The 13455-nt window shown below is 37.0% G+C and overlaps 1 protein-coding gene across 1 annotated transcript; it reads right to left on the bottom strand.

Annotated features, from left to right (window-relative positions):
- Positions 1 to 240: 240 nt before the first annotated feature.
- On the bottom strand, positions 241 to 10309 carry LOC144968719 (toll-like receptor 2 type-2). Its single transcript, XM_078907335.1, has 2 exons — positions 10061 to 10309; positions 241 to 3765 (listed from the first exon to the last, which is right to left on the bottom strand). Exon 2 carries the CDS (start codon positions 3587 to 3589, stop codon positions 842 to 844), a length of 2748 nt encoding a protein of 915 aa, XP_078763461.1. The 5' UTR covers positions 3590 to 3765; positions 10061 to 10309; the 3' UTR covers positions 241 to 841.
- Between the last annotated feature and the right edge of the window lie 3146 nt (positions 10310 to 13455).

The raw sequence follows: 13455 nt of genomic DNA, 5'->3' as shown, positions 1-13455 counted from the left end.
TTTTTTATTTGCATTCGATTAATTAGACAGAAAACTGAAATTCTGCTCTTAAGAGAATATAAATTATTGCTATACTGACTTTTTTTTTCAGTAAATTATTTTGTTACTTATACTTGGACCTGTACACCATTAGATACCTCTTCGATCGCTCTTTCCACCGTTTCCTCCCAATGAAGTTATGATCTTAAACATTCCTACATTTGTTATGAATGGATAATAATCATTTGAAATAAAACTGCCTCTGGATCATTCAAAGTTTATAAAATTTAATTCCATCATCAGAAAATGGTTTCTTTTCAATCCCATACGTAGACAGACAAGAAAGGGACATGGCAAATTTTTCTTGAGCTTTTTAAAGGGTGATGGGCATACAGAAAGAGGAGTTGAAGGATTCGAAGTCTTATCTATTTACCGCATGCACTTAGTCTGCCTTTTTTTTTTTCACCAAACCAATCGCACGGCTTATCTCATTTTATTTGGTTGGACTTAAGCTGTCCTTCCTACTCTACGTATTTCACTCCAGTAACACTATGAGACAAATTGCCTTCCATTGTAGACATGCTTAAAATCCAATGCTGACTTTCATAATGGATTGAAGACTAATTTTTACAGTCATAGTTTTAAATAAGTATTTCTTTGGAGACTTGCAACCAAATTCTTGTGACACAATAGGTTGCTGCATTAGACTGAGACACATTACCCAATCACTGCTTTGGAAGTGTGGGTGGGCGGGGACAAATAAAAGTGTCTCGACAATTCTAAAGTTTTGCAGATTGAAATATGCATCATTTTGCTTTGCCCAATGCTCTATCTTCAATGATTGATGAATCAGGGGTGCTCTTTAACCCATAAGTGTAAGAGCCTTTTTCAAATCCTCTTCCTCTCCTACTGCCAGGCAATTTTGTTCCCCTTGGAGTGTCAAAAGAATGATACTGTCTTCCTTTACCACGTTGAGGAGAGGTCTTGGTATTTGGTATCGCACATGGTTTGATAATAAAACTATCACAACTCGCCCTGGATTTGAAGAGGTCACGGAATACATGGCCGTTTTCATTGCGAGGAATGACCATTTATCTAAAAGGTAACTCTCTGTGATAACAAACAAAACCCTCCAACTGGAGTTTATGTTTGTTATTATTGAATCTGCTATGTCCGATCCTGGAAGGAGGCTCGTGTGGCGAAGATACGTTGTCAGATGGAGGTGGTTTTCTATGAATGTTCGAAGTTTTAGACAGGCGAAGTCAGCATCATTGTCAGAGTAACCAAGATACACTCCAATTAAATAATCATCAGGTGTTTTCAGAAGAAATGTTTTGTTGAAATATTGAAATATAACTGCAAGAATCTGAGTCTTAAATTTCATACAAAAGAAAACAGTGGAAAACCCCAAAGCCATAAGACATAGAAGGATAAGAGATGTCATAAAAGCCATTTCTCCATAACATCGACGCCAAAGTCCTTTAATATGTTTGAAGTTTTCAGTGAATTTTATTTCTCCTGTCTGTGTGACACACAAAAAATTTCTCTCTTGGTCTAAGTGTAAAGTTGTGGTTTGTAACCACTGAAGAAACTTGATATTGGAACAGCTGCATGAAAACACATTTCCATTCAATTTTAGAGAGAAATGGGGATTCATCAAAGCATACTCTTCCAAAATTTCAGTTATTTGTCCAGAGAGCAGGAGGAATGAGTTGTATTGTACATCCAGAATTTCAAGTTTGGGTAAGATTCGAGTGCCAAATTCAAATGGGATGAATTTGAAACGGTTTCTTGAAAGATTCAAGTATATTAACCTTTTGTTTTGAGAAAATATGCTGGGTGGTAAAGTATATAGACCATTACTAGAAAGATCTAATGACTGCAGATATGGGAGATTATTAAAAAGATCATGATTTTTTCCTGGTATTTGGAAAATAGAATTAAGACTTATCTTTGACATATTAATCGTTATAATATTTGGAAATGAGCTCAGAAATGCTGGTGTCAGCTGAGAACCATCATTTTTAGATATGTCTAATATTTTTATGTTTTCCAATCCTTTAATTGGTTCAATCATTCCGAATAACCCACTATCTGAAAAGTGCAATTCTTCTAAGTTGTCTGCTCCATGAATTTGAACTTTGTCTGAAAATTCCAAAGTGTGTCTGTTCAGTCCATTAACATTCACATAAACTAAATTCTTCGGAACAAAGAAAGTGACTCTTGCTTTATATTTTAGTTTTAGAACAGATAGGTGCTGGTCATGCATTTTAGAAATATGTTTCTCAGTACTTTCTTTTTCAGAAATTGCTTTTACCATTCTCCGTGTTTCATTACTTTTGAAAAATTGAGAACATTGTATTTGTTTGCAGTTGGCAATATTTTTCTCTCCAATTCTCTCTTGTTTGTGAGTTTTTTTGGCAACACAATTCAAGGAATCTGGAATTCGTTCATTCTTAGCAAAAAGACTATACCTCTGGTTAATTAATTTAACATGTTTCAACGCTCGCATACTTGAGAACTGAAGATAGACTATGATTTCACCTAACAATGGGTTGTTACTAAGATCTAAAGATACCAAACATTTCTTCCACAGCAAACTTGTCAAAGTATTGCTTTCAATGAAAAATAAACCATTGTCTGAATAAACGAAATGTTTGACACAAATTTTCGTTAAATGGCGAGAAACAGCTTGAGACATTATGCTATCCCGTGAAAATGTTGTTGATTTATGAATGTTGCCTTGATTGATACTGTTGAATCTTAAAAGTGTAAAATTTCTATTTACGAAAGGACCAAGACTTTCCAAACTTGTCGTCATGCCTTGTGGATTGTTTTCAAGAGAATAAATAACCAAGCTTTTCAAGCGGCGGTATGATCCATTCTCTGTATTTCTAAGGTTAGGAGCATTGATAATATGTAGTTGTTGTAGATGGATTTCATCAAAGTCTTTAAAGGTTTCATTTCCAATTTTCAACATGCCACCCGTAATAGTAAGGATTGTGAGATTTTTCGTTTGATTAAAAATTCCATTAAAATCAAGATCTCCAGTAAATGTGTCAAGAGTCAAGGAGCGAAGGTTATAAAGTCCCGACAGGAGTTTTGGCGAGTATGAAGACGAGGAGCTGGATAGCTGAGAATTCCCATTGTTATTTAGATTTAATTCCACTAAATTGTATAACTCGTGAAACCAAGAGCTTAAATCATTATCCAAACGAATTTTATTACCTTGAAGATCGAGGACTTTGAGTTTTGCACTGTGCTGGAAAGATTTTGGTTGAATTGTCTTAAGATTGTTGAAGGCCATACACAGATAACGCAAATCCGTGATTTTGGCAAGCGATTCTTTCTTAAGGTGCGAAATGGAATTATATTGAAGCTGTAAGGATGTTGTCTCTATGGGTAACCACTCAGAGGGAGGGAACTCTGTGAAACCGAGTCCTTGGCAGTTTACGTAGACCCCACCATATATATTATCCTTCGTGTATTGACAAGGGGAATGGGAAGCAATTCCTACTTCAAATCCAGATGGAAGCTCATAAGAGTAAGAGAATACAGAACATACTATTGCCAGGTTTAATATATCTATCAATGTATTCAGTCGCCTCATTTTTGAAAGACTGCTTATAAATTTTTAAAAAATTCCAATGCCCTTGCCTTTTGTGTGAAGATGAATGTACCATCAGGCAAATACTCAGTTAAATGTCTTGCCCGTTGTCATACAATTTCAATTTAATTGCATTTGATCGTCGATTTAATTGAGAGGGTTGAATTGGTGATAGTGTTCTGAAAAGAATTTGAGAAGTTGATTAAATAATCTTTGGCCACAAATTAGCAGGTCTGATAACCGAACGCAATTATAGGTCTGATTTAACATTGTTTTGCATTGGTTTGTGAGTATGTATTTCCATTACAACAATGAGACCATAACAATTTGGGTTACCGGACCTGCAAATATACACCAAAAAAAAAAAAAATAAAAAATAAAAAAAAAAACCCAACAAATAAACAAACAAAAAAACAACGACAAAAACAAAACAAAAAAAAAAACAACAAAAAAACAATAGACCTGTACACGTTGCCTTTAGTACAAATTTTATAACATTATATAATAATAATAATAATAAAAATAATAATAATATAATAAAATAAATAATAATAATAATAATAATAATAATAATAATAATAATAATAATAATAATAATAATAATAATAATAATAATGAAAACAGGCTCTCACACATTGGATTTAAAGTGTGTAGACCCGAACCCGATTGCTAAGGCTGCGGTTCAACGTTAGCCCCAGGACGATTACAAAGAGCTGGCTTATAAGACCAAAGAGAGAGGGAATTGGGATAACCTTCTCAAGCGCATAATGGACGGTGCCCCTATTTCGAGCCGAAATAAGTCCCGGCAACCCTTGTACGCAGATACCCTGACTACGGACAGAGATGCTTATACGAGATGGAAGTCGGTTTGGACGAATTCAATCCCTCGAGGGGGCGGGAACATAGACTCCTCGAAACTGGGGGGAGAAGTTTCCAGGTCTCCACCAGCAAGAGGAGCACCGAATCGGCTTCGGTCGAGAACCTGCCTAACGGCAAAATCGCTTCATCAATGGGAACTTTCCACCTGTCTGTTGTGGTAACGAGCCCGAAACCGCATAGCATCTAGTTGAACGGTGTGTTGTGACAAAGTTCCCGGGTGGGTTTGCGACGGTGCAAGAGTGCGGTAAAGATTTTGCTGATTTGGTCGATCGTCATAACACAGTAGTGGGAGCACCATCAGAATCTGCCCCAGGAAGAATTCAATCCTTCGGGAACATCGACTCCTCGAAACTGGGGGAAAAGTTGCCAGGCTCTTCCACCAGAAAGACGATACATTGGGTGGCAGCCAATCGGCTTCGGTCGAGAACTTGCTTAATATTAACGGCACGCTCACTTTCAGTAGGGGTTTGCAACATGTCCAACATGTACTCGTTATGGTCAAGAGCCGAAACCGTATAGCATCTATTTGGAAGGTGCGTTAGCATCTATTTGGAAGGTGCGTTGTGACGAAGTTTCTGGGCGAGTTTGCGATACGATACACGAGTGCGGTAATGAGTTTGCAACCAGGATAGATCGCCATAGCATTGTAGTGTGAGCACCATTAAATGCTGCTGCTGCCCCAGGTTACTTTGGATTCGTGTTAGAGCAAAACCCATAACATTTTATCGTGCTCACACGCGTCTCGTTGACCGGAGCCTTCATACTGACCAACCACAATCCGAGAATACACACACACAAACACCCCCATCCCATATATATATATATATATATATATATATATATATATATATATATATATATATATATATAATACATAATATATATGTGTATATGCCGGATATTGGCACCAATTACACACACACACACACACACACACACACACACACATATATATATATATATATATATATATATATTATATATATATATATATATATATATATATATATATATATATATATATATATATATATATATATATACATACATACATACATACATATATATATATATATATATATATATATATATATATATATATGTGTGTGTGTGTGTGTATGTGTGTGTGTGTGTGTAATTGGTGCCAATATCCGGTCTGGAGCAACAACAAAAAAATCGGGTTACGGGAGACTTCCGTTTAATTCCGGTGAGGTCGTATTGTTCCAATAATACACCCCCCCCCCCCCCCCCCCCCACACACACACACACCTCTACCACCACATCATCACTACCGCAAATCATCATCACTACCGCTACTACTACAATCGCCACCACCCATCATCATCATTATCACTACTATTACAACCACCACCATCACATCATCATCATCATAACCAAAACTACTGCTACAACTACCACAACCATATCATCATAACTACCAATACTACCACAACAACCATTTCCACTACATAATCACTACCACTACCACCATTTCTACTACGACAACCACCACCTCATCATCATCATCATCATCACTACCACTACTACTACAACAAACACCGCCACGTGATCATCATCACTACTACTGCTACTAATCCATTACCACCACATAATCATCATTACTAACATTACTACTACAATACCAATCACTTCATCATCATCACTACTACGACTACTACAACTACCACTACCACACGATCATCACTGCCACTACAATACAACCACAACCACCATATCATCATAACTGTCACTACTACTACAGCTATCACCACTGATACACCACCACCACCACCACCACCACTACTACTACTACTACTACTACTACTACTACTACTACTACTACTACTACTACTACTACTACTACTACTACTACTACTACCACCACCACATCATCATGACTACGACTACTAACAACCACTACCACGTCTTCATCACTACCAATGCTACAACAACCACCACCACTCCCACATCATCAGGACTACCACCAGCACAGTATCATCACTACCACTACAACAACCTCACTACCATATCATCATTATTACCACTACTACAATCGCCGTTACGACATCATCATCACTACTATCACAACCAACACCACCATTCCATCATGACTGCAACTACTACTTCTACTACAACTACCACATCATCAAACCTACCACGACTACAACCACACCACCACTACCACATCATCATCATCATCATCATCATTATCATCATCATCATCATCATCATCATCATCATCATCATCATCATCATCATCATCATCATCATTATCATCATCATCATCACTACTATCATCGGTACCATGTAAAATATAGTATTTAATTTATATGTATTTTACACAGTAAAAATTCTAAGTTGGTGAAAAGCCTAAAAGGGCTTACTGGTTTTAAATCAGATTTTATTTAGAAAATATACATTATTTTATTTTGTTTTGAATTATTATTTTTATATATTTAAAACAAAATTATATTTGTTTGTTTGTTCTAGTTTGTGTTTTTGTATAAACGATGTACGTATGCATTTGTGTTTTTACCGACAATAAATAATTTATTCAATTCACATTACATTTAATACCACTATTACTACGACAACCATCACCACTTCGTCATCATCACTACAACGACTACTGTTTTCTACTATAATCCGTTCCAAGTAGTGTCGCGCTGAGGACCGGTCCCACGGTTCCTTAGCTGAAAACTAAGGACCGGTTCCAAGGTGAAGAACCGTTGGCGGTCCTCACTTCTCACCTTTCTATTTTAACGGTCCCAGCTATTCTAGTTTCTTTAGCTACTCCCTTTTCTCGATTCTTTGCCTAGGTCGTTCGCCTCTCTTCCGCCAATCACCACCCATCCCACTTAATTAATCGCACCAACCCCCTCTTGCACATACTCTCCTCGCAGTTAACTGCCCTCTTGTGTGTGGGGTGGGGGAAGAGGGGTCGCGTGACGCCTTGGACGATTCCATTACTCGGGGTAAATTTCCAAATTTACTACACACTAATGATCGCAATTAATGACAATGATCTATTATGACATCACCCCTCTTATCTTATGGGCTATTCTTTGAAATGAATGTGACTACTATATGGTGTGTGTGTGTGTGTGTGTGTGTGTGTGTGTGTTTCGAACCTAGCAGGTACGATTTTTTTATTTTGTATATCTGTTGTCACCACTCCTTTCTATCGCATTGTTGTAATTTAATAATCCAATAATATTTAAATTTCTTTTGGTGTTTTAACTAATCAAATAATATGAGTTTCACATACTTTAGCTTTCTTCAAAAATAACAATTATAACATATGTATTTTTAAAACCCCCATTAGAATATTTGGAGGATCCGATAGCTCAGTTGATAGAGCACTCTCTATACACGCAAAGAGACCGAGATCGATTCCGGACGCAGTCCAGATTTTTTTCTGGTCTCCCTGTCTACCCAGCAGTGAATGGGTAGCTGGGTCAGTTAGATCTGGCGAAAAGTACTTTGCAATAGACTGGCGTCCTATCCAAAGGTAGAAATATAAAAGAGAAAAAAGGGAATGGAGAGGAAAAAGAAACAAATCAAAACAAACTCTTCCCATACTTTTGGTCCAGGATGCCAAAGACACAAAATAATAACAATCCCTTTCCCTTTCACTCCCTAACATTGATCTGACCCGCTCCATCAACCTTCGCGCGCGCACACACACACACATGCTTAATATTTATGTTTTGAGGCAACACGCCGTCTCCGCTCTCACTTCCACTTAGCGGTTCTACTGCCATCTAATGCAGGCACGGTTCCCATCGTGTCCCAACGACTCCTCGAGAATGTCCAATGTCGAAAAAGAACTGCGGAGCCGGTTCTTGCGATTCTCATTTCCCAGGAACCGTAGAACCGCGGTCCTTAAGCATGTTTGGGACCGCTCGACACTAATTCCACCAAGTTACGAAATGCCGTATCGTCAATTAAAAAAAAAAGTGTTTTTTTTGCATGCGAGCTTATAATATTTTAAGGAATTTTGAATAAGATATTGATAGCCAAACAGTTTTGGAAAAACACTTTTTAAAAAATTTGACCAGAAAACTCGTCCTTCAAATATCGATCGATTTAAATGATTCTCATCTTGGTAAAAACTCTCAAGCCCGGGACTTAACCGAAATTTTAAAATATGTGTTTTTCCAGGAAAGTTCTCTCACAAATCCGAACTCCTTTGACCTTTTCGGTGATTGTTATAAAATATGACTCAACTTTAAAACGTTTAAAGTAATAATAGCGTGTCTATTCTATTTCCCTTGGAGAAAATAATGAAATAACAAAGTGGGATTCAGTGGCGAAGTAAAGCAAATGAATTTCGGTTGTTTCAAATATGTAATAATAATAGATAGAATTTATATAATACTTCACAGAGTGGAAATTTATAATTCATCTTTTCAGTGGACAACGCACGGACAACACAAGCAGCTCATTTGGTGCGTATACATTTTTCGGACAAAGACAATGCTGTCAAAACCCAGAAAGATCCTCCGAATTTTCTCGCGAGTCTCCGACAGGACAAGAAAGTTGTGTGAAATGCCTTTCACAAAGACATAATGCCCGACCAACTGTTGAGAACTCATAATGTTAGCTCAAGACATGTCACGAAAACCTACTGGTCACGAATGGAGTACATCACGGTACATTTTCGCCATTCTTGAATTATGCTCACTGCTGGGCACTTTGAATGTAATGTGAAATATCTCTGAATCTAAATATCTTTCTATACAGTACCTCATTGTGATAATGTTTGCACGTTAAATGCATTTATAATAATACGTTTTTATGAATGTAGAAATCACAGCAGCAAGCTACGCCTCCGGCTTTCAACTATTAATTGTAACAATTGTTTATGTCAAGTGTGTACAAAGTGTACAATTTGCTGTGTTTTGAACCCAGAGTGGCAATGTGAGTGAGCATTGCACATGAATCTCGTAAAAATTATAGCCCTGGCTATGCCTGTTGGCGAGTTCAGTGTTCGGAATCACAACAGAATTCAGCGTGTGTATATTGTTAATGTAAAATATCCAAATATTCACTCATACCAGACCCTTCGTTTTTTAATTTACTGTGAAGATGAAAAATCAGAGGACTATGCACAGTAAACAATGCAAAAAAATAATAATTCTGATTAACGTCACTAACAATTCTAGTGTTCGAGCCAATTATCATTTATATCCATCAGAAGGTTGTGAAGATATATATATATATATATATATATATATATATATATATATATATATATATATATATATATATATATATATATACACACGTCAACGCGTGCGCACGTGCTGTGGAACGGACTATTGAGAAATTTGTTTTGGATGATTAGTTCTCACTTAAATTAGACACACTACCGCTAAACGGTATTATATCGCGGTGGTTTATATGACGGTGATTTATATGTTAAAATTGAATTTATAGTCAAACTAAGAACATGGATCAAGTTTTTATGCCTTATTTAGGAGAAATATTATCTTACTTAACCTGCCAATCACTAAATTTGACATTTCTTGTGATAATGTTAAAGCACAAATGAAATGGGTCAATTTTTGTATTGACACTATAGAAACATACCGTGGATGGAGCTAGTATGGTTAGCTACATTTCATGAAATACACCAACTCTGTTTGATAGTAGCTTGCTCGTAAACTACAACGAAAATCTCACGTCGTGTTCAAAATTATACGATCAACTTTGTCATCGCTACCTACTTGTCACTTGTCACTTAACACAGCGCGTTAAGTTTTTCAATATGTGTCATTGTCATTGCTCAGCATGGGTTCGCTGGCTTCACTTTTAAGTGTGTTGTTCCCGTGGAATAATAATACATGGAAGGTAAGCGGCTTCGTTCGCGCAGTCGCAAAGTTGATGCCAGTGGGCGGAGCTTAGCCGCCATATTGAAAAGCCCAGGAAACGATTGTTTATCATAGAAACTATAGACTTGAGTGATGGAAATCATCTTGTGTTGCTGATTAAAACACTCACTTACTAAGGGAATTTAGTCATTATGATGTTGTAAAATACCTTGCAAAGGCAATATTAATTAAATTATTTTCTTCGTTCAATTCTGAAGCCAAAGCACTATCACTACGCACGGTTCGATTTCCTTTGCTTGTTGGTTATGACATGAATATAAGGAAAAAGGGAGGAGTATGAGTATGAGTAAACACTTGTAAAATATCAAGCAACCGCGCAGAAAGTAATGGAAGTACAAGCTCGAATTAAAGATATCGAAAAATAAGAAGTGGATCCGGTCGGAATCGAACCTCCGTGCCACGAGACGGCATATTTCGCTTGGCCAAGAAGAGAGAACAGCAAGTAGACCATTCGGTCATCCGCTACCAATCTTAACTTGTTACTGGTCACAGTGGCTCAGTTGGTGAAAACGTTGGCTTCGTAACCAGGAGGTCTGGGGTTCGGTTCCCGGCCGCGTCATACTCCTCAAAAGCAGAAAACCCCACATGAACACAACCACAACCAATGACAAGTGCAGAAAGCAGACGTTACAAAAGATAAGGGGATAAAAGTAGAAGAAAGCATACATCTCCTGCAAGAATGCCGGAGGCCCTCCCAACCAACCACCACTTTCAGCTGACTCTTATAGCACAAAGTTTCGGGGTAGGAATCACATTTAAAACCAGGCCACCACTACACGACCACAATTCTTAATCCTTTCACAGCTAGATTAGATTTCACCGCAAATATAAGTCGATCCTGTACAGTCTTCATCACAGATTAGTCTAAAGCGCGCTCGAGTCGCATCACATGGACTATTTCTAGGTGAAACTGCATAAGTCAGTCATGTATAGACAAACGTACGTTTGGTTTTGGTTCGGTTCAACTCAAACCTAGCCATGAAAGGGTTAATGGCGACAACTTAAAATGTGGACGTACCACTGCAGCTATAGCAGTAGTAGAGTAAGCTACCCAATTGCTGCTGGGTGGACAGGGGGGACCGGATAAAAATTCTGTCTGCAAAGGGACTCGAACCCAGACCTTTGGCGTGACAGTCCAATGCTCTACCAACTGAACTAACGGAACCCCCGCTACTAGAGCTATGAATTACCATAATCCATCAAAAATTAAGTCACAAAATGCTATTTACATTTTATATTTATTTGTGTAAAGTGACAAAAAAAAAAAAGACATTATTACACAAAATATCATGGTCACACAAAAAGGTTCATTGTTTGATCATAATTCACTAAGATTTCAAAATAAAACAAAAATCCCAGCAATTTCATTACTAGTTCATCATTAATAGTTATTACAGAAGTCTGTCATGGCGAGACTGGATTTTACGTCATTCATCATTCAATCCTCTTCAGTTCAGAACTTAGCCCCTGTGATGCGACTCGACCCCTCCGAGTGCTCGAGGTGAAAGTTGTAGCGGATGGAATGATGTTTGACGTGAAATCCAGCCTAGCCAGGAAAGGGTTATACACAAACATTTTTGCCTCTTTAAAAAAATCACACAAGTTAATAATGACATTGTTATTGCCCTGTAAATAAAATGAATTTGTTAAGAACTTGACGGCTTTTACACATTAGCTTCTTTTTCAATTGTTCACTGTACAGGTTACCAGCATAGAAATACCTGACCTGAATATATTTCTCAGCTATTGCTTTTAGTAGAAGAATCAAATGATTCTCAGTCCCCTCATGATCAAACATATGAGAATGAAATAATGTAGAAAAAACGGGTTTATTGACGAAAGACTTCATCATGAAGTTCATGATGCTTAGCAAAAGCTTATGGCAACCATATCGATTGAAATGAAAATGATCTTGACCTACAGTTGCAACATAAAATATATTCTGAAATGCTTTTCAGAAATTAAACAGACATCAATAACTCCACTAGAAGGAATTTGCAACCCCCCTTTGTTCTTAACATCCACTGATCATCGCGATTCGGATTTCCACCGATGAGTGAATCACCGTAACTATGGCCGTATCGAAGGAATGTTTTGGTCTACCCAATATGGCGGAAGCGGCCAACGACTGGCTTCAGTATTATGACGTCATCCTCCTTCTATCTATTTTTATTCCAAGGTTGTTCCGATGCAATTTGGTTTCTCAATTATATCTTTAACTCTATTGTGTAGGTAACTCAATGAACCTCGCTCTTACCTGGCGCATGCGGTACAATACAAGGAGAATATAATGGAAAAAAAAAACCCCAACCCCAACCATGTTTGAATGTACAGATGGAACACAGCGACATGTTAGGATAATGATGATTATCGCAAAGGTTAACTTATATATATATATATATATATATATATATATATATATATATATATATATATATATATATATATATATATATATATATTTTTTTTTTTTTTTTTTTTTTTTTTTTTTTTTTTTTTGCTTTGAATATCAATGTCATTACACATTTGAGTTTGCTACTCTTAGCGGGGGCCTGTTCTTTTGTCTGGATGAGACTTTTAGTTAATCTCCAGCTAAGGACCCAGCCAAAAACTAGAGGTGCCTAAATGAGTCAATTAAAAAAATAATTAATTAATTAATTTTTTTAATGGGTTTTACGGCCGCTTGCAACACGTTTAGGCCATATCAGCGCCAGTAAAAGGAAGAAAAGGGGATAGTAAAAAGTTCTAGAATTACAATTGAAGTACACAAGAAAAAGGAAGACAAATGGGAATTAGTTCAAATAGGGAACATATGTAGATTCCAGGATCGAGCACACTTTCAGTGTACTTAGTTTGAGATCACCTAAATGTCTCATCCTGACACAAGCACGGGCCCCCACTAAAAGGAACACACTCAAATGTTTACAAATCATATATTATATATTAATATGTAAAACAAAAACAATACAATGCATAACAGAGGGATGATTTAGATGAAAAAAAATATCATCTCCCAAAACTCTTAACTATACATCTGACTGTTTCCCTCCCAGCAAGGGCCAGGACAAAACCAAGTAATCTCATTCCAAGACA

The sequence above is a fragment of the Berghia stephanieae genome, chromosome 3 (genome assembly GCF_034508935.2).
Source record: "Berghia stephanieae isolate SIO BIC M18660-M18661 chromosome 3, UCSD_Bste_1.3, whole genome shotgun sequence".
NCBI lineage: Eukaryota > Metazoa > Mollusca > Gastropoda > Nudibranchia > Aeolidiidae > Berghia > Berghia stephanieae.
Note: the sequence above shows the minus strand (reverse complement) of the source record. Positions and strands in the feature narration are given on the sequence as shown.

Bases quoted from the DNA above. Each gene is read 5' to 3' on its own strand.
- LOC144968719 (XM_078907335.1), bottom strand. From the start codon at position 3,589: ATGAGGCGACTGAATACATTGATAGATATATTAAACCTGGCAATAGTA.